At 43.4% G+C, this 23,006-nt stretch overlaps 1 protein-coding gene across 5 annotated transcripts in view; it reads left to right on the top strand.

Moving 5' to 3' along the window:
• svild (supervillin d) overlaps nucleotides 1-23,006 on the top strand; it is a 116,011-nt gene that overhangs the window by 63,013 nt on the left and 29,992 nt on the right. For all 5 annotated transcript variants that reach the window (XM_014158664.2, XM_014158666.2, XM_014158667.2 and 2 more), the window contains 7 exons: nucleotides 3,901-4,218; nucleotides 4,690-4,937; nucleotides 5,271-5,400; nucleotides 18,478-18,625; nucleotides 18,790-18,873; nucleotides 19,328-19,414; nucleotides 19,874-20,057. In XM_014158664.2, coding sequence (XP_014014139.1) covers nucleotides 3,901-4,218; nucleotides 4,690-4,937; nucleotides 5,271-5,400; nucleotides 18,478-18,625; nucleotides 18,790-18,873; nucleotides 19,328-19,414; nucleotides 19,874-20,057 — 1,199 coding nt within the window. The remainder of the gene's footprint in view (nucleotides 1-3,900; nucleotides 4,219-4,689; nucleotides 4,938-5,270; nucleotides 5,401-18,477; nucleotides 18,626-18,789; nucleotides 18,874-19,327; nucleotides 19,415-19,873; nucleotides 20,058-23,006) is intronic.

Below are 23,006 nucleotides of genomic sequence, written 5' to 3' on the forward strand. Positions count from 1 at the left end.
CAAGTGGCTCAGGTAGTACAGCTCATCCAGGATGGCACATCAATGCGAGCTGTGGCAAGAAGGTTTGCTGTGTCTGTCAGCGTAGTGTCCAGAGCATGGAAGCGCTACCAGGAGACAGGCCAGTACATCAGGAGATGTGGAGGAGGCCGTAGGAGGGCAACAACCCAGCAGCAGGACCGCTACCTCCGCCTTTGTGCAAGGAGGAGCAGGAGAAGCACTGCCAGAGCCCTGCAAAATGACCTCCAGCAGGCCACAAATGTGCATGTGTCTGCTCAAACGGTCAGAAACAGACTCCATGAGGGTGGTATGAGGGCCCGACGTCCACAGGTGGGGGTTGTGCTTACAGCCCAACACCGTGCAGGACGTTTGGCATTTGCCAGAGAACACCAAGATTGGCAAATTCGCCACTGGCGCCCTGTGCTCTTCACAGATGAAAGCAGGTTCACACTGAGCACATGTGACATACGTGACAGAGTCTGGAGACGCGGTGGAGAACGTTCTGCTGCCTGCAACATCCTCCAGCATGACCGGTTTGGCGGTGGGTCAGTCATGGTGCTGGGTGGCATTTCTTTGGGTGGCCGCACAGCCCTCCATGTGCTCGCCAGAGGTAGCCTGACTGCCATTAGGTACCGAGATGAGATCCTCAGACCCCTTGTGAGACCATATGCTGGTGCGGTTGGCCCTGGGTTCCTCCTAATGCAAGACAATGCTAGACCTCATGTGGCTGGAGTGTGTCAGCAGTTCCTGCAAGAGGAAGGCATTGATGCTATGGACTGGCCCGCCTGTTTCCCAGACCTGAATCCAATTGAGCACATCTGGGACATCATGTCTCGCTCCATCCACCAACGCCACGTTGCACCACAGACTGTCCAGGAGTTGGCGGATGCTTTAGTCCAGGTCTGGGAGGAGATCCCCCAGCAGACCATCCACCACCTCATCAGGAGCATGCCCAGGCGTTGTAGGGAGGTCATACAGGCACGTGGAGGCCACACACACTACTGAGCCTCATTTTGACTTGTTTTAAGGACATTACATCAAAGTTGGATCAGCCTGTAGTGTGGTTTTCCACTTTAATTTTGAGTGTGACTCCAAATCCAGACCTCCATGGGTTGATAAATTGGATTTCCATTGATTATTTGTGTGTGATTTTGTTGTCAGCACATTCAACTATGTAAAGAAAAAAGTATTTAATAAGATTATTTCTTTCATTCAGATCTAGGATGTGTTGTTTAAGTGTTCCCTTTATTTTTTTGAGCAGTATATATATGTACGATGCCTTCGGAAAGTATTCAGACCCCTTGACTTTTTCCACATTTTGTTACATTTCAGCCTTATTCTAAAATGTCTTACTTTTTTTACATCCTCACAAATCTACACACAATACCCAATACTGACAAAGAGAAAAAAGTTTTTGTAAATTTTTGCAAATTTATAAAAATACAAAAAACAGATACCTTATTTACATAAATATTCAGACCCCTTGCTGTGAGACACGAAATTGTGCTTCAGGTGCATCCTGTTTCCATTGATCATCCTTGAGATGTTTCTACAACTTGATTGGAGTCCACGTGGTAAAATCAATTGATTGGACATGATTTGGAAAGGCACACACCTGTCTATATGAGGTCCCACAGTTGACTCTGCATGTCAGAGCAAAAACCAAGCCATGAGGTCGAAGGAATTGTCCGTAGAGCTTCGAGACACAGATCTGGGGAACCGTACCAAAAAATGTCTGCAGCATTGAAGGTCCCCAAGAACACAGTGGCATCCATCATTCTTAAATGGAAGAAGTTTGGAACTACCAAGACTCTTCCTAGAGCTGGCCTCCCAGCCAAACTGAGTAATCGGGGGAGAAGGGCCTTGGTCAGGGAGGTGACCAAGAACCTGATGGTCACTGACAGAGCTCTGGATTTCCTCTGTGGAGATGGGAGAACCTACCAGAAGGACAAACATCTATGCAGCACTCCACCAATCAGGCCTTTATGGTAGAGAGGACAGCCGGAAGCCACTCCTCAGTAAAAAGGCACATGACAGCCCGCTTGGAGTTTGCCAAAAGGCACTTAAAGGACTCTCAGACCATGAGAAACAAGATTCTCTAGTCTGATGAAACCAAGATTTAACTCTTTGGCCTGAATGACAAGCGTCAAGTCTGGAGGAAGCCTGGCACCATCATGCTGTGGGGATGTTTTTCAGTGGCAGGGACTGAGAAACTAGTCAGGATCGAGGCAAAGATAAACGGAGCAAAGTACAGAGAGATCCTTGATGCCTTTGGAAAGTATTCAGACCCCTTGACTTTTTCCACAATTTGTTTAATTACTGCCTTATTCTAAAATGGATTAAATCAAGATACCCCATAAAGTCAAATTGGAATGATGTTTTTAGGATAATGTATCACAAATTAATAAAACATTTAACGCTGTAATGTCTTGTGACAATAAGTATTCTACCCCTTTGTTATTGCAATCCTAAATAAGTTCAGGGGTAAACATTTTCTTAACAAATCACAGAAGTTGCATGGACTCACTCTGTGTGCAATAATAGTGTTTAACATATTTTTGAATGTCCTACCCCATCTCTCTACTAAACACACAGAATTATCTGTGAGGTGCCTCAGTCGAGCCGTGAATTTCAAGCACATATTCAAAGAAGTGCCGAGAGCAAATAAGGGCACCTATTAGTAGATGGGTAACAAAAAAACTGCCATTGGATGTCCCTTTTGGATGGTGTATCAATACACCCAGTCACTACAAAGATACAGGCGTACTTCCTAACTCAGTTGCCACAAAGGAAGGAAACCGCTCAGGGATTTTACCATGAGGGCAATAGTGATTTTAAAACGTTAGAGTTTAACGGCTGTGATAGGAGAACTGAGGATGGATCAACAACATTGTAGTACTTCACAATACTAACTTAAATGACAAAGTGAAAAGATGGAAGCCTGAACACAATACTAATATTCTAAAACATGCATCCTGTTTGCAATAAGGCACAAAAGTAATACTGCAAAAGAAATAAACACATTTTTTGTCCAGAATACAAAGCGTGACATTTGGGGCAAATCCAACACTTCACTGAGTACCACTCCTCATATTGCATGCATCATGTTATGGGTTTGTTTGTCCTCGGTACGGATTACCCACTGGGCACAAACTGGTTGAGTCTACGTTATTTCTGTCATTTCAACAAAATTAAGTTGAACCAACGTGGAATAGACATTGAATTGACATCTGTGCCCAGTGGGTAGGAAGAATATTAGGATAAAAGGAAACGGAATAGAGCTAAGAACAGGCAAAATCCTAGAGGAAAACCTGGTTGTCTACTTTTCAACAGACATTGGAAGATAAATTCACCTTTCAGCAGGACAATAGCCTAAAACACAAGGCCAAACATACACTGGAGTTGCTTACGAAGACGACATTGAATGTTCCTGAGTGGCCTAGTTACAGATTTTCAAGACGATTTAAGTCCAAACTATGGCAACAACCAACTTGACAGAACTTGAGGAATTTTTTTAAAGAATAATGGGCAAATATTGTACAATCCAGGTGTTCAAAGCTCTAAGAGACTTACCCAGAAAGACTGACAGCTGTAATCTCTGTCAAAGGTGATTCTAACATGTATTGACTCAGGTGGTTGAGTAATTATCTAATGAAGATATATTTTATTTTAAATAAAAAATGAAGTTAACATTTTTCTTTCGCTTTGACATTGTATTTTGTATAGATCCTTGACGACTGTTTTTACAGTAAAATCCATTTGAATCCCACTTTGTAAAAAAAATTAAAAAAGCGTTTCTCATTTCTTCAGCTTACCATTGTACACTCTAGATGATGTAATTTCAGTTAAGTTTTCTGATTCATAATTCGATAATTCCCTTGTTCCTCCCTCCCCCCCATCCAGCTCTCATCCTCCAGTTCCCCCCTACCCCTCTCCGACCAAACACCATACCCCAGAAGCAAGGACGAAGAGGACAAGTCCCCTATACCCTCCCAGCCTGTCTTGCTGCAGTGCCAAGACTCGGGCACCCGCAGCGGCATCAAGGGCATCCTCAAAAAGAGTCGTTCCACTAGTGTCGAGTCGGACTACAGTGAGGGAGGAACCCCTGAAAGCACCCCCACCACCGGGGTGGTCCGACAAACCAGCGTTACCCTGAGCCACCCCGAGAGCGACGAGGAAGATGAGGAGAAAACAGAAGAGGTGGAGGAAGAGGAGGATGAGGTGTGTTTTCTCACTTCTTAGAATGTAAAATAGTTTGAGGATCTGAATTTATATACATCTCTATATAATCTCCCTTGAACATGTGTTTTAGTCTAGGACTGGGCTCAATCTGTGCCTGGGAAATTGGCCCTATGTAATATAGTATCCACACTAGTTTCCCACTATGAGCATCTGGAATATGTGAAATACTTTATTTCAGTTGAATGATTGTATAATAGACAAATCGCCCTTAGTCAGTTAAAATTGCTAGATCAAATTGTTCCGATGATAATACCCACCAGAGGGCCAAATCGTCTTGAAAAATGTTGGTTGCAATCAGGACTAAAAGATAACCCCGACATCCGCTTTGTGGAGCTGCAATGTGGTGGCGGATGATGGTTGCAATTGAGATCAGCTGTGCAGGTGATTTTAGCCTATATTGATGGTTTAACGAGCAATCAGCCCAATCAATAATTATTGTTGTTATTTCAGGAAGATGAGACGATAGTGGACGATAGCCCTGACGGAGGGCGTTTCAGTACCCCCCAGATGCAGAGGGGCAGTGGGCGTGGTGCTAGCAGTAGTTCAGCGGAGGACCTCCAGAGCCGGACCCCCTCTCCAGACGAGAGCCTGGGGGAGGAAGAGATGGAGAAGATGTCGTCGTTGGACACGGAAGATGGAGAGGATCAGGATGTGGATAGCAGTCTGGACAGCAGTGTGGGGTCATCCCTGAAAGAGAGGTACAGTAGGGGAAATTTAGACGCTTGCACACACACATATATACGTGTTCATTTTGTAGACATCACCTACCTATCATAAAACAAATGACTGATACAGGTCTGCGCACTTCATACATGGACATTGAGAGCATTTCTACCTCTACAGTGTCTTTTGTATAAACATACTGTAAGATGCATATTGTATGATATTGTATAAATAAGATATATTCTTACGATTCAGATGTAGTCCTTCACACTTTGTATGTTACTCTGTTTGAAAAATAGCCTATACATTACATGTCATATTCTTTGCTAGTAAGGCCTACATTGACTGCCCTCCTCTCCTTCTCCCAGGCTGGCTGAATTGAGCAGTGGTGAGGAGGAGTGGAAGGCCAAGCTGAAGAAGCCCAAGGATCTGGTGCAGAAGTCCCTGGCTGACCGTTTCAACCAGCTCCAGGACTCTGGAGATGCCTGGAAGAAGAAGGTAATTCTGGGCCTCTGAGTCACTCTATACCGGGGACTGGAGCTGTTTGTGAGACTAGGAATGAGGCTCGATTTGGGCTTTGGAGGGTTGGATAAACTCTGGGTCTGACAAGGTTAAGGACTGGAGGCCTCTGAAGCCTGGGCCTCTGGTAGTGATCACGACCCAGGAAATGTGACCTGTCTGTAAAGACTGAGACTCGGTCTGGGTTTTGTGGTGGAAATGTGCTGATTCAGTTTGCTTTCCTGTGTGTTGTGCTAAGAAGAGTAGGGTGGGGAAGAGGAGGAAAACGACGGGAGTGTAGTAGGGTGGGGAGGAGGTTTAGGAAAGGGTGGGGAGGGGAAGGAAAGGGGAGTGTGGTGGGCTGAGTGGGGAGGAGATGTGATGTGGGGAGGGAGATTTGGGAGTGGTTGGGCGACGAGGCCAAATCCAGGGCCTAGCCATGCAGCCTCCCAGAGAAAGACGCACTCGTTAAAATAAAATACCACGCAGAACAGGGTGCTTCCTGTGGCTCTCCTCCCGTGAGCTGGTCTACTTCCTGTTACTCCCTTTATTTGTCTTTCTCATGTTCTCTTTCTGTCCTACACGTACATACATACCCTCTCCCTGTCTCTCACTAATAGAAATAAGAAATTAAAGTTCTCGCTGTACTTTTCTGTGCTACACACGCACTCTCTCTTGCTCTCTCACACACACAGAAATATAAGTGTAATTTCCTGCTCATATAAAATATACAGAAACACATGCTTAGTCTCTCCTTCCTCTCTCATTCATACACTCTTTTTCCATCCCTTTCACTCACACCAAACTCCCTTACCTAATCTATCTCTGTCTCTACCTCACTCTACGTATCATGTGCCCGCTCTCTCCTTTTTGTTTTCCAACTCCTGAATGCATCATCATGTTACTCATTATATAACTTTTGTGGCACACATTTGTGGAACTCTTCACAAATCGCCAGAACATTTCAATAGGAAATTATTCATATGGATGGAACATCTTTCTAGGCTTTATTCATATGGATGGAACATCTTTCTAGGCTTCAACGTGAGACAAACCTCGAGGGGTTTACTGGTTATGGTGAAGCTTCCATCCGAGAGTAGCTGCCATCTTCCCTATAAATTCACTCTTAGCCTGAAAATCCCATCTCAAGTGTTCACCGAGAGCCAAAGCATTCTCAACACAAATCCCAGAAACATTCAATTGGGCTCCAGAAATGATGTAATCTTCCTTTATACAGACTGTCCCTTTACTATTTTTATTTCAACTTTATTTAACCATGTAGTTCCATTGAGGTCAGAAGACCTATTTCCCAAGGGAGACCGGACTATTTATTCAATTTATGTCTGTAATTTGTGGATAAATCCACAGTTAACCTAAAAAGTGCATCGGAGGCATTCACAGACCGCTCAGAAACGTCCCAGGAAAAAAGTATGCAAAGCTTCCAAATATGCCTGTGGATTTCTTCCTTTAATCCTTCTGAGGTCATTACTGATGAATTGGACTGGAACCCATCATGCTGCAGCTGTCTGCATTGCAGAGAGAGAGGGAGCAGAAGTTTATAAGGAGGCTAGCTCCCACCAGAGCCAAGGTTTGGAATGTGAATGGCGACCATGTTGACACCACAAGTAAGTGGTAAGCATGCCAATTAGAATTTGGTGCCAACATGGAGGATAGTTTGACTAATTGTGTGTTTATGGCTCTGGTTTGGTGGTGCCCCTGATATGGGAATGTGGAGGTCTGGAGGGTGCCAGTGTTTCCCCTACTATAGTTTAGCCATTGCCCTCCGCCTGAAAGAGTTTGGCTTCCATTGGTATGAATTGATCATTTTGATACCAAATTTGACCCTGAATGCATGAAAACTGTCAATTGAAATAAATAAAAACAAAACTATTGAGTGGGGGTGAGGTGCAACAGAGCTAGGAGGGGGGAGGGGGGAAATTAAGTCTATTCAATCAATAAAGTTGATTCAAAACAATGAAACACTTCACCAGCACACATGTTGTGCCCCTCATCATCTTGGGTGAATATAATGGTGAAAATCATAGTTCCAGATGCTATATATTTTTTTTTACTCTAGGTAGCACCTTTTAGTTTTCCAGGCACACGTTTAGGAAAAACAGCAACTCTCCTCTGAGTCGCTGTGGAACCGAGCCGGAACAGATGTTGTTGTTCTTTCGCTGTCGTCAGGAGAATGGGGCATGGAACATACACCGCCGCCACCTTCTCTCACAAAGCTACAGATGTTTCCTGCTAGCGCAACATTTTCCACTCTGGTGTCACTTTAGATTTTTTTTTAAATGCTACGTGAAAAAAACATTTGTTGGAGTGTGTGTATGCGTGACACTGATTTTGTATGTGGCTGTCACTTATTACTGCACTCTACATGCAAAGTTCTACTGTCCTTCAGTGGAGTAATCTTTTGTAGCGAAAATGCTAGTTCTCATCTTGAATTCCAATGTGACTTGCTGGGTTCATACTTGACCAGAGCATTGAAATATTCAGTGTTCCGAAATACTTTTGTGTAGATAAGATGGGTACTCCAGCCTTGTTATGTTTCCCTCTGCCTGAAATAATTTGACCTAAATTGGTTACATTGGAATGTTATGTTAAAGTGGAACTCGATGATTTTATGGAGGATTTGCGGTGCCCCGCCTGGAAAATAATTTAGCTAGGAGAAACACTGGCTAATACATTTATCCTTTTTTTACATCAACAAAGACCACAAAACCTATGAAATTCATTCTCGCCTCCCCCAACCTGCTGTAAACCTGTACAAGTTTCCCCTCTCACCAGTAACTGGAGGTCTGCCTGACATCTGTCGACTAGGCTATAACGTTAGACGGATTGGTTGTTTAGCAACCAAACCGACGCGTGCACAACTATGGGGCAAAACAGATGGGGTTGGCTTAGATTGTTGATAACATGTAAACTATATTTTGTCTCCAATTTTTATTGAAAACATAAATACATTTGCACATTGAGCACTTGTCTCTCAAATACATCGTTACAGTTGTTGGTTACCTAGCTAGCAAGCAAATTGTAGCCGTATTAGCATAGACATGGAATCAAGAACAAGATCAAACAAATCGAAACAACCCACTTTCTATTCCCCAAATGGCAGTTTCTTGTCATTGTTGCTAGCTGGCCATCCAGAATCATAACACACAGCTTCTGCCCCTTTGAAGCGAGTGCATCGTTTTCGTGACGTTGTCAGGTAACCCATCTATAACATTCTTAGAGTGAAAAACATAAATGTAATGACATTTTAGTACTCACAGGCGGCCTCCAGTACCATAACAATGAGCTCACCACAGCGATGTGTGCAACCCCACTCCTACCTGTCTGGGCTTGGGATTGGTTGGACGTTTGTTCCTCCGAATCAAAACTAGGAGAAACAGTCTTGTCTGTGGAGATGAAAGACGAGAGCCATATGCTAGGCCTGCGAAGGGAAAGGGTCGAGTCTGTCTTGGAGAACCTGGGTAACCATTTACTTAAAGCCTACAGGTATCATGCATTATTATGCCGTTATAATGCATTGTAGTGCTGTCATGAGCATGCACGACCCTCTTATCTCATACTGATCCTGACTAAATAAAACACATTTTGAGTCTGTTGAAATGCTGATACATAGGGACTTCGAATATTATGAGTCTTATTATGATATTTTATAAAGACATGCATACATACTCTAACAAGTTTATTAAGCATTATACCTGCAGGCTTACTAAAGTGTTACCAAAGCCTACAGGCCTCAATCTCAAATGGGAAGAGTGGGCACCATCTAATTATGTATCCCCCTCTTCTCACTGAATAGGTCCACCTTTTCGCCTCCCTCTCTCCTTTCCCCTCGCTCTTCCCGCATTCCCTCATAGGTTGGGAATGACTCCTGTTGCTTCTCTGCACGGTCTCAAAACCCAATTTCCTCCTAGTCCAGCTGTGGTCTCGCCGGATATTAAGGATGCCCCCCTCACACCCCCCACCCTCTTCTCTCCTCTCTTCCTCCCCTGCTTCCACCTCAAGATCCTTTCCTCATCTCTGTATGATACCCTTCCTATTCTGTCAACCGTACACACTGACAAGTCAGTAGTAATCAGGTGAGTTACTAGGAGTGTGTGGGTACGTGCTTGTGTTTGCGTGTGTGTGTGTTCACCTAGTGTGTGTGCAGGCTTGTATGTACAGTACCAGTCAAAAGTTTGGACACACTTACTCATTCTAGGGTTTTTCTTTATTTTTATAGTTTTCTACATTGTAGAATAATAGTGAAGACATCAAAACTATGAAATAACACATATGGAATCATGTAGTAAGCAAAAAAACTAATCAGAATATGTTTGAGATTCTTCAAAGTAGCCACCCTTTGCCTTGATGACAGCTTTGCACAGTCTTGGCATTCTCTCAACCAGCTTCATGAGGTAGTCAACGGTAATGCATTTCAATTAACAGGTATGCCTTGTTAAAAGTTAATTTGTGTAATTTATTTCTTCAATGCGTTTGAGCCAATCGGTTGTTGTGACAAGGTAGGGTTGGTATACAGACGATAGCCCTAGTTGACATGGTCAGTCAATCTGGAAAATCTCAAGAACTTTGAAAGTTTCTTCAAGTGCAGTTGCAAAAACCATCAAGCGCTAAACTACTATTATTTTTCACTGTCTTTTTACGGTTGTTTTTATTTCTTTACTTACCTGTTGTTCACCTAATACCTTTTTTGCACTATTAGTTAGAGCCTGTAAGTAAGCATTTCACTGTAAGGTTTACACCTGTTGTATTCGGTGCACGTGATAAATAAACTTTGATTTGATGAAACTGGCTCTCATGAGGACCGCCATAGGAAAGGAAGACCCATAGTTACTTCTGCTGCAGAGGATAACGTTCATTGGAGTTACCAGCCTTAGAAATTGCTGCCCAAATAAATGCTTCACATAGCTCAAGTAACAAACGCGTCTCGACATCAAGTGTTCAGAGGAGACTCAGGCCTTCATGGTCGAATTGCTGCAAAGAAACCACTACTAAAGGACACCAATAATAAGAAGAGACTTGCTTAGGCCAAGAAACACGAGCAATGGACATTAGACTGGTGGATATCTATTGTTTGGTCTGATGAGACCAAATTTGAGATTTTTTGGTTCCAACCGCCGTGTCTTTGTGAGACACAGAGTAGGTGAACGGATGATCTCCGCATGTGTGGTTCCCACCGTGAAGCATGAAGGTGGGGGTGGTGTGGGGGTGCTTTGCTGGTGACACTGTCAGTGATGTATTAAGAATTCAAGTGGCACTTAACCAGCATGGCTACCACAGCATTCTGCAGCGATACGCCATCCCATCTGGTTTGCGCTTAGTGGGACTATCATTTGATTTTCAACAGTACAATGACCCAACACACCTCCAGGCTGTGTAAGGGCTATTTGACCAAGAAGGAGAGTGACGGAGTGCTGGTTGAGAGAATGTCACGAGTATGCAAATCTGTCATCAAGGCAAAGGGTGGCTACTTTGAAGAATCTAAAATATATTTTGATTTGTTTAATACTTTTTTTGGTTACTACGTGATTCCGTATGTGTTATTTCATAGTTTTGATGTCGTCACTATTATTTGGTGTGTGTGTGTGTGTGTCTGTGTGTAGGGTTGGATAATATGGCCAAAATAACATTTCACAAGATTTGTTTAACTTTTGAAGGTATGTTGACAGTAAGTCTTTGAATTATACAATTTCTAGGGTGGCAACACATACATTATACGTGATTTCAATGGGTATTTCTCCATTCTGATTTGTTTTAATACCGTTCAATCCAACTTCAACCCCAAACATTTTATCATTTTCATCAATTTCCTACGCTTTTGTTATAATTTCCTCAGTGCCACTTAGAGCTGCATGAAATGGGCAAAATATATAGGCCTAGTTTATTGGTGTACTGTTGGAATCATGGAAATAGAATGATTATTGTAGTTCAATAGTTCCAATATAGTGGGCAGCACTTTGAATACATTGTTGTTTGACATGATGACAAATTAATAAGTCAGGGAGGAATTATTGTGATAAGGTAGGAACCAAAGTGTTGGTCATCGTTTCCCAGGGGGCCCTATACGATGGTACATTCCCCTTTTATGTAGCTAACTAGCTAACATATTCATGCTTAGCCTATTTCTCTCTGATTTAGTAGATACCGTTACACAGAAATGCTGATCTAAGCCTACACCAGCACTGGTTTCAGGCTGTATTAGCCATCTAAGTTTAATAAGCTCTAGCACCTTGGACTCAGGGAGGAACTTTGTAGCTGGGAAGGGGAAAAAGAGGGAGGAGCATTGGATAGTCGCATTAGAAGGGGTGGGAGATTAGGAAATGTTGGACAGACAGGGAGGCATGGCAGAGTCAAATAGGAATCCTGATTTAATGAAGTGGTGATTAAAGAGCTCAGCCATGTGCTCCTTGTCAGTAACAACCACATCACCAACATTAAGGGACATGGGCAGCTGTGAGGAGGAGGGTTTATTCTCCAGGTCTTTAACCGTTTTCCAGAACCTCTTGGGTTTAGACCCACAGAGGGAGAACTGCTCCTTAAAGTAACTAACTTTGGCCTTCCAGATAGCCTGAGTGCACATATTTTTAATTTGCCTGAACGAGAGCCAGTCAGCCTGAGTATGCTTGTGCCGAGCGATTTGCCAAATGGAATTCTTGAAGTGGAGTAACTCTGCCAGATCACGGTTTAACCAGGGGCTGAACCTGTTTTTAATTCTCATTTTCTTTATGGGTGCGTATTTGTTAACGATACCTCTGAAAATATCAAAAAAGAAGGTCCAATTGTCTTTGACAGAGGGGATTAAGCTGATTCTATACCAATTTACAGAGGCCAGGTCATGAAGGCTGGCTTGCTCATTAAAGTTTTTTAGCAGGTGTCTATGACAAATCAGGACAGGTCGTTTCACTGAGCTGCTATTACAAGCACCAGCTGTCAAACAGTGATCACTAAGGTCATTACAGAAACACCAGACTGATACCGATCAGGATTATTTGTAAGGATAACATCAAGGAGAGTAGCCTTTTCTGGGTGTTTGGAGTCATACCTTGTGGGATTGATAATAATCTGAGAAAGATTTAGTGAGTCCATTGCTTTAGGACTTGGTCAGGTGGTTTAAGCATGTCCCAGTTTAGGTCACCTAGCAGGACAAATTCAGACTTAGTGTAAAGGACCAGGAGAGCATTTAGGGCAGGTAGGGTACAGGCCGGTGCTGATGGTGGCCGATAACACCCAGCAAGAGTCAACAAAGAGTTATTTGAAAGTTTAATGCGTAAAACCAGCAAATCAAATTGTTTGGGGACAGACTCGGTGGAGACAACCGAGCACAGAAGGTGTTCCTTGGTAAAGATTGCCACTCCACCACCTTTGGAAGATCTGTCTTGCCGAAAAATGTTATAAGCAGAAAGGTTAACATCAGTGTTCAAAAACTCTTATTTAACCACGTCTCAGTAATGACCAACAAATCAGGATTGGAACTGTGAACCCACACTTTCTATTGATTCGTTTTAGGTAATAGCTTCAAGTGTTAACGTGCAGATAACCCAGGCATTTATGAGCGCAGAGATCAGTGAAGCAGATATCAGGGCACAAATCGGAGGTTATCAGGTCGGGGGATTGTGGAAGCCAGGTCATCTTGTGGAGGCCAGGTCATCTGATGCAGCTTTCCATCACTCTCCTTCTTTGTAAAATAGCCCTTACACCTCCAGGCTGTGTGTTGGGTCATTGTCCTGTTGAAAAACGAATTATAGTCCCACTAAGCCCAAATCAGATGAGATGCGTATCGCTGCAGAATGCTGTGGTAGCCATGCTGGTTAAGTGTGCGTTGAATTCTAAATAAATCACAGACACTGTCACCAGCAAAGCACCCCCACACCATAACACCACCTCCTCCATGCTTTACAGTGGGAAATACACATGTGGAGATCATCCGCTCACCCACACCGCATCATGTCACAAAGACATGGCAGTTGGAACCCAAAATCTCCAATTTAGAATCCTGACCAAAGAACAAATTTCCACCGGTCTAATGTCCATTGCATGTGTTTCTTGGCTCAAGAAAGTCTCTTCTTCTTATTGGTGTCCTTTAGTAGTGGTTTCTTTGCAGCAATTCGATCATGAAGGCCTGATTCACGCAGTCTCCTCTGAACAGTTGATGTTGAGATGTCTGTTACTTGAACTCTGAAACATTTATTTGAGCTGCAATTTCTGAGGCTGGTAACTCTAATGAACTTATCCTCTGCAGCAGAGGTAACTCTGGGTCTTCCTTTCCTGTGGCTGTCCTTATGAGAGCCAGTTTCATCATAGCGCTTGATGGTTTTTGCGACTGCACTTGAAGAAACATTCAGCGTTTTTCCAGTGTTGACTGACCTTCATGTCTTAAAGTAATGATGGACTGTTATTTCTCTTTGCTTATTTGAGCTGTTCTTGCCATAATATGGACTTGTTCTTTTACCAAATAGGGCTGTCTTCTGTATACCCTCCCTACCTTGTCACCACACAACTGATTGGCTCAAATGCATTAAGAAGGAAAATTCCACAAATGCTCACCTGTTAATTGCATTCCAGGTGACTACCTCATGATGCTGGTTGAGAGAATGCCAAGAGTGTGCAAAGCTGTCATCAAGGCAAAGGGTGGCTACTTTGAATAATCTCAAATTGAAAATATATTCTGATTTGTTTAACACTTATTTAGTTACTACATGATTCCAAATGTCATAGTTGATTCATTCAATTTTATTCTACAATGTAGAAAATAATACAAATAAAGAAAAAACGTGTGTGTCTCAGCAAAAAAAGATACGTCAACTGTGTTTAGTTTAAGCAAACTTATGTGTAAATATTTGTATGAACATAACAAGATTCAACAACTGAGACATAAACTGAACAAGTTCCACAGACATGTGACTAACAGAAAGGAAATAATGGGTCCCTGAACAAGGGGGGGTCAAGTAACAGTCATTATCTGGTGTAGCCATCAGCTGCATTAAGTACTGCAGTGCATCTCCTTGTCGTGGACTGCACCAGATTTGCCCGTTCTTGCTGTGAGATGTTACCCCACTCTTCCACCAAGGCACCTGCAAGTTCCCGGACATTTCTGGGGGGAATGGCCCTAGTCCTCACCCGCCGATCCAACAGGTCCCAGATGTGCTCAATGGGATTGAGATCCGGGCTCTTCGCTGGTCATGGCAGAACACTGACATTCCGGTCTTGCAGGAAATCACGCACAGAACGAGCAGTATGGCTGGTGGCATTGTCATGCTGGAGGGTCATGTCAGGATGAGCCTGCAGGAAGTGTACTGCATAAGGGAGGATGTCTTCCCTGTAATGCAGAGCGTTGACATTTGCCTGCAATGACAACAAGCTCAGTCCGATGATGCTGTGACACACCGCCCCAGACCATGACGGACCCTCCACCTCCAAAACGATCCCGCCCCAGGGTACAGGCCTTGGTATAACGCTCATTTCTTCGACGATAAACGCGAATCCGACCATCACCCCTGGTGAGACAAAACCGCAACTCGTCAGTGAAGAGCACTTTTTGCAAGTCCGGTCTGGTCCAGCGACGGTGGGTTTGTGCCCATAAGCGACGTTGTTGGCGGTGATGTCTGGTGAGGACCTGCCTTACAACAGGCCTACAAGCCCTCAGTCCAGCCTCTCTCAGCCTATTGCGGACAGTCTGAGCACTGATGGAGGGATTGTGCATTCCTGGAGTAACTCGGTCAGTTGTTGTTGCCATCCTGTACCTGTCCCGCATGTGTGATGTTCGGATGTACCGATCCTGTGCAGGTGTTGTTAAACGTGGTCTGCCACTGCGAGGATGATCAGCTGTCCGTCCTTTCTCCCTGTAGCGCTGTCTTAGGAGTCTCACAGTACGGACATTGCAATTTATTGCCCTGGCCACATCTGCAGTCCTCATGCCTCCTTGCAGCATGCCTAAGGTATGTTCACACAGATGAGCAGGGACCCTGGGCATCTTTCTTTTGGTGTTTTTCAGAGTCAGTAATAAGGCCTTTTTCGTATCCTATATTTTCATAACTGTGACCTTAATTGCCTACCGTCTGTAAGCTGTTAGTGTCTTAACGACTGTTCCACAGGTGCATTAATTGTTTATGGTTCATTGAACAAGCATGGGAAACAGTGTTTAAACCCTTTATAATGAAGATCTGTGAAGTTATTTAGATTTTTACGAATTATCTTTGAAAGACAGGGTCCTGAAAAAGGGACGTTTCCTTTTTTGCTGAGTTTATATTCAACAGGACTGATTCCAATACAGTTTGTAGATTACTACATTGACACAGACTGTACCGTACTTTGGCGTGTCAGCTTGAAGGTCGCTGAATTCCTCCTCGGTCAGCGCAGTAACGACAGTGCCTCGGGTGGTGGGCGACACAGGCTAACAAACACAGAGTTTGTTATATTCAGTTGAAGACGGAAGATTACATACACCTTAGCCAAATGCATTTAAACTCAGTTTTTCACAATTCCTGACATTTAAAAACAGTAAAAATTCCCTGTCTTAGGTCAGTTAGGATCACCACTTTATTTTAAGAATGTGAAATGTCAGAATAATAGTAGACAGTGTGATTTATTTCAGATTTTATTTCCTTCATCACATTCCCAGTGGGTCAGAAGTTTACATGCACTCAATTAGTATTTGGTATCATTGCCTTTTAAATTGTTCAACTTGGGTCAAACGTTTCGGGTAGCCTTCCACAATAAGTTGGGTGAATTTTCCTGACAGAGTTGGTGTAACTGAGTCAGGTTTGTAGGCCTCCTTGCTTGCACACACTTTTTCAGTTCTGCCCACACATTTTCTATAGGATTGAGGTCAGGGCTTTGTGATGGCCACTCCAATACCTTGACTTTGTTGTCCTTAGGCCATTTTGCCACAACTTTGGAAGTATGCTTGGGGTCTTTGTCCATTTGGAAGACCCATTTGCGACCAAGCTTTAACTTGCTGACTGGTGTCTTGAGATGTTGCTTCAATATATCCATATAATTTTCCTACCTCATGATGCCATCTATTTTGTGAAGTGCACCAGTCCCTCCTGCAACATGATGCTGCCACCCCTGTGCTTCACGGTTGGGATGGTGTTCTTCAGCTTGCAAGCCTCCCCATTTTTCCTCCAAAAATAGCGATGGTATGTATGGCCAAACAGTTCTATTTTTGTTTTATCAGACCAGAGGACATTTCTCCAAAAAGTACTATCTTAGTCCCCATGTGCAGTTGCAAACCGTAGTCTGGTTTGCAACTGCACATAGACTGATAGGCTATCTGTAACTGTGTGGTGCCTTGCCTAGTATTGTATTCAGGCTACCTCTATTTATGCAATCCGAAGGTACTATGCCTTCTGCTGACATTTTAAAAACATTCCAAATGACAACAAATGTGTTGTGTTATTTTCATCAAGAAATCTTTAAGATTTCATTGTGTATTTCAGACCCTGTAATATCCATGACGGTGGTTTTTCTTGTCTAACCTAATAATGGAAATTGCAATCTTTTTCAAATGTACGTTTTTGGAATCAACCAAGCCTTTCCTTCAAAATGGCTATCCATGTTTTGACCCAAGACTTTCAAATATGTTCAGGTGTGGGGATGTGATTTTATATGGAGCCTTGGGGCCTGAAACCCAATCTCTTTTATTTCTCCATATAACACTTATATTCATATAGACATTTTAGCTGTCAGCTAAAGCTGAACAGTTTTAGTCATTCTGTTCATATTTCTATTTCTCGTAATTCAGTTCCTTTTTTGACTAATTCAATGTCTATGTATCTTGGTATATTTCTATGTAATATCAACTTTCTCAATAATCTAGATAGGTAGATTGGGACCAATGCATTACCTAACTCTAGTTTTCTGGACACATTGAGTTTGTACTGGACTAAACAACATGCTCAAATGGGAAATCTCCATTGAAAATGCTTTTTAGTCCAGGATTAGGCTTAATCTGTGTCTGGGATGCCGGCCCTGTGTGTTTAGGTTTGGTCTCTATTGTTGAATGTATCAGTGAGTCAGCAGGCTTAGTTGCTTCCTAGTTTTCAGCTGAACAAAAACTAATGCAGACTTTGAAAGGCCAGGTGGTTCTAGGAGTCCTTTTGATCTACTGTATGTATGTTTAACATGTGATTCCATTTTCCGCGTGGCGCTAGGCAACATTCCCTCGACATTCATTCAATCATTGTAGCCTGTTTTACGTTTCACAATTTTCACAATTAGTGTTTTAACTTTCGCCAGAGTAAATTAGCGAGATTAAATAATATCACATTGTTATTTTCTAATGAGTTGATAACAATTTCCATTTTGAAACCATGCAGTCTCCCGAAAGGGGTTTTGTTATTGTGTCTCACAGCTCACACACACACCATTGTACTGTACTCAACCATTGGAAATCAAGCCAAGGCCATAAAATGCATCACGGATATTTAATATCATGAATTACTGTGCAACAGCTCGTGGGACTTGTGCCTGGTAAATTCCACAATAATTCATTTTAATGATGGAATTTAGGTGCAGAAACAGCAATGGCAATGAAGCAAAATTCATGAGTATACATTTGTTTTGCTACTGAGGGGGGAAGTGGGGTTCTCTGTTGGTAGTGTAGCTCATAAGTTTTCTGAAGACCAATGTAGTTTGGGAAATGTTCCAATATGTGTTTGTGCTCTGTGTGTCTGTCTCTCTCTTGCCCTCTGCATCGCTCTCCCAGACTCTTTGTCTCCAACATTCAGCTGTAGAAGTAGCCCAATATTCTAGGCACGATGTCAACACATGCATTTGTAAAGGACGTCACGCTGCTTGCTTAGCGAGTGCCACTTCCTCCCGATTTGGCCAATACCTGTCGCGAACTCGGGACCTCTGCCTTGCCAGCACACGTGACCGCCTTCCTGAATCATCTTACCAGTCTGCGCCATGCGAAAGCTAGCTATTTGCTGGCTCAAGTCGGGACACTTCAGACTGAGGATTAAGTTTCGCACATCCCCATGTGCTACACATTCATTTGCCTATTTCTAACCTGTCTCCCCCTCTCCATCCCTTTCTCCTTCCTCTCCCTTCCCCCATCAGAAGTCCAGTGCGGACGTGGAGACCAAGATGTCCCTGGCGGACAGGATGAAGATCCTGCAGGAGAAGGAGGAGGCATGGAAGAGCAGGGGGCGGGGCGCCGCCAACGACTCCACCCAGTTCACCGTGGCCGGGCGCATGGCCAAGAGAGGTCTGCGTCAGACACCCCCTTTTTATCACACCTATCGTTCCACACATGCATGCTGTTTTTATATGGGCTAATCCTATTGTATGTGGAGTGGGCTTAGAAAATGCAGCTTGGAAATACTAAGTCCACTTTGATGTCAGTATGACCCCAGTGTTCTTTCCCATCAGGTCTTGTGTCCGAGACTAGTAGAGAGGAGTCTCCCATTTCCCACATTAAGAAGTCCAGCGCCACGCCAGTCAAGCCACATGAAGGTGTATACTATGTTCTCCTTTTGATGATTAGATAGACTGTCTAATCAGACTAGTAGTCTAAACATTTTTACATTTTCATTCAGATTTTTTGGGGGCACTTAAGGGATAGTGTAACATTTTGGCAATTAAGCCCTTTTTCTACCTACCCAGAGTCCGATGAACTCATATTAGTTTCTTGAGCCTATGCTATCTAGCGTTAGCGGAATGACTGGAAGTCTACTAGAAGCATAGCATGCTTAAGGGCTTAATTGCCAAATTCTTGCACTATCCCTTTAAGCCTCTGCTTGCTATTTGGGGATTAGGTCCATAGTTAGTTGCCCCATGACATGTATTTGTAAAAAGCGCTATACAAGTGCCATTTTCCTAGACTTCTAAACTTAGGAAACTAACCATACATCAAGTGACCTGTTGTCAAAATGGCCGCCTGTATGTTGTCGTCTCTTTTGCTGAGAAGAAATCTCCACTCCGACTGGCGTCAAGGTGGAAGGGGACAAGAGGCTGGACAAGTTAGAGTCCTTCCTGGACAAGCTCCACAGTAAAGGTAAATCCCACACACTGACACTAGTAGGTTTCACCATGGCCACACTTTTTGTTATGACACCTTTTAAAAATAAAGCCACTATCAGGTTTCTCCGTAGGCACACTTTTTGTCATGACACCCGTTGTGCCATAAAGCTTGAAAATTGACAGACAACACACAATTGCCAATAAATAAGAACGTTTCTCTCTCCAATTGCCTTCTGTCTGAATCTTCCTCACACTGAGTTACAGAAAGTAACTGAAATTGCTTGTTGAGTTTCTCGACGTTCAAACTTCTCTGACACATTGGCTTGCGGGGCTATAGCGCGATAATGGGTAAACTGCTAATGAATCCATAATGAGTCATACACAGAAAACTAGACAGTGGTGGCCTTTTGATCTTCAGTAGTAAGAGTTCAGTCAAACTGGTTGAATCCTGAAAGTTCTCATTTCCTACTTCCTGCTTTCTGTTTCTTGGCAGGGCTGGGGCACAGCCGGACTTCCACCATTGAGGTGACTGCCGAGACGGAGAAGGAGGTCATGACTCTGGATGATGAGGAGACGTTTGGCCGGTTTTACAAGCCTGTGTCGCCCACCACCCGAGGCACTGTCGTTACTGCGCTGACCGAGGAGGAATTCAGCGACCTTCAAGCTGACACGCCAAAGTACGGTACAGTCTGTGTCAATGTAGTAATCTACAAACTGTATTGGAATCAGTCCTGTTGAATATAAACTCAGCAAAAAAGGAAACGTCCCTTTTTCAGGACCCTGTCTTTCAAAGATAATTCATAAAAATCCAAATAACTAAACAGATCTTCATTGTAAAGGGTTTAAACACTGTTTCCCATGCTTGTTCAATGAACCATAAACAATTAATGCACCTGTGGAACAGTCGTTAAGACACTAACAGCTTACAGACGGTAGGCAATTAAGGTCACAGTTATGAAAATATAGGATACGAAAAAGGCCTTATTACTGACTCTGAAAAACACCAAAAGAAAGATGCCCAGGGTCCCTGCTCATCTGTGTGAACATACCTTAGGCATGCTGCAAGGAGGCATGAGGACTGCAGATGTGGCCAGGGCAATAAATTGCAATGTCCGTACTGTGAGACGCCTAAGACAGTGCTACAGGACGGACAGCTGATTGTCCTCGCAGTGGCAGACCACGTGTAACAACACCTGCACAGGATCGATACATCTGAAATTCACACCTGCGGGACAGGTACAGGATTGCAACAACAACTGCCCGAGTTACACCAGGAAAGCACAATCCCTCCATCAGTGCTCAGACTGTCCGCAATAGGCTGAGAAAGGCTGGACTGAGGGCTTGTAGGCCTGTTGTATGGCAGTTCCTCACCAGACATCACCGGCAACAATGTCGCCCATGGGCACAAACCCACCGTCGCTGGACCACACAGGACTGGCAAAAAGTGCCCTTCACTGACGAGTTGCGGTTTTGTCTCACCAGGGGTGATGGTCGGATTCGTGTTTATCGTCGAAGGAATGAGCGTTATACCGAGGCCTGTACTCTGGAGTGGGATCGATTTGGAGGTGGAGGGTCCGTCATGGTCTGGGGTGGTGTGTCACAGCATCATCGGACTGAGCTTGTTGTCATTGCAGGCAATCTCAACGCTGTGCGTTACAGGGAAGACATCCTCCTCCCTCATGTGGTACCCTTCCTGCAGGCTCATCCTGACATGACCCTCCAGCATGACAATGCCACCAGCCATACTGCTCGTTCTGTGCGTGATTTCCTGCAAGACCGGAATGTCAGTGTTCTGCCATGGCCAGCGAAGAGCCCGGATCTCAATCCCATTGAGCACGTCTGGGACCTGTTGGATTGGAGTGTGAGGGCTAGGGCCTTTCCCCCCAGAAATGTCCGGGAACTTGCAGGTGCCTTGGTGGAAGAGTGGGGTAACATCTCACAGCGAGAACTGGCAAAACTGGCAAATCATGAGGAGGAGATGCACTGCAGTACTTAGTATCTGGTGTGGCCACCAGCTATATTGACTGTTACTTTTGATTTTGACCATTATTCCATTTCTGTTAGTTACATGTCTGTGGAACTTGTTCAGTTTGTCTCAGTTGTTGAATCTGTTATGTTCATACAAATATTTACACATGTTAAGTTTGCTTAAAATAAACGCAGTTGACAGTGAGAGGACGTTTCTTTTTTTGCTGAGTTTAGTTCTCATGGGGAGAATAAGTCAGGGAATTCCACTGGTCAATTTGATTAGTTGAGTTTGCTTATCTACTAGAGTAGTTGGTACTTGAGGTGACATTTGGAAACACTGTTTTAACATAAAAGAAAGTATAGATAGTCGTTTTTAGTTTTGTCTTTTTTTCCCCATATTCATTTAGGCAAATTGCTCTTCTTTATTTATTCCTACAGTACGAGCATGACTATACAGAACCTTCCATACCAATGTACTTCATGAGATGTACTGTACCAGTTAACTTGATCATTGTGGGGGTGATAGGCATTGATTGAAGCTCAATGTTAAATAAAAAAATCCCCACCATCATATCTAAGCCAATATGACACCAATCTTGATAAAAATTCGTAAATCATCTTGATTGGATGTACACAACACGCTCCCCGCAACTCCTTCCAGCCGTTACCGAGAACCACATACTGGGTTGTTAGCAATTGATTTAAAACTATTTATTGCGCCTACCTAGCTCAAATTCTAGACGTCGGATTAAAACGAGACTATAGCGTCCATAAAGTTACTTGGATTTACTAAATTTGTAGGTGCAACAGTTTTTATAAAATATATAATTTATCACTCTCACATGCTCATAAGAAACAACAATGTGCTACCCTTTTGTAGCATTTATAGACAATGCTAACATATTTTGAAATCAGTGGAATTCAAGTATGATAGCTAAGGAGATGGCGAAAACACCCGGACAACCATGGCATCCAACAGGAGACGCCTCCAACCATGAATGATGTATGCGGGTAAGATAGTCTAGCTAGCTACATTTTCGGATATTACATGTTTCTAATTTTAACAGAAAGAGCCATATGCTTGGCTAGCTATAGCCTAATGTTAGCTAGCTAACATTGAACCTGGTTCGTTAGCTACCTGCAGATTCATGCAGGGTAGTAACGTCATGAGTTGCTACATGTCTTATCAAAAGACTCCACTATGCAAGTAACCATTTCGGGTGTGTTCCTAAATTCAGCCTGGCCATCTATTCCGATTTCAGAGCATTCTTGAGTGTGCCAGAGAGCGCAGAATAACTGATTCATTTACAAACACTTAACACCCGTTGAATATGTCAGTAAACTCATCGGTCAGAGCGTCCGGTGGATGCTCTGAATTTGGAACGGACAATCTGACAGCACACTCTGGATAACATAACAGCCTAACCAGCTCTGCTAGGGCGAGTAATGTTCAGTGAGCTGTTCTCTCTCACTTACAGTAGATGACTGGAAGTAGCTAGCAAGTTAGCTTGGGTGCTTGACTGCTGCTGTTAGTACATTCAGATCAACACTTAAAGAGATGGGTGAGGCTAAAGCTGAAGAGGGTGTGAACGATGCTGAATGGGTGTAGACAAAGAAGGGCTCTCCAGTAGTAGTAGCAAATATTCAAAGGCCATTTT

Source organism: Salmo salar, chromosome ssa19 (assembly GCF_905237065.1).
Source record: "Salmo salar chromosome ssa19, Ssal_v3.1, whole genome shotgun sequence".
Lineage (NCBI taxonomy): Eukaryota > Metazoa > Chordata > Actinopteri > Salmoniformes > Salmonidae > Salmo > Salmo salar.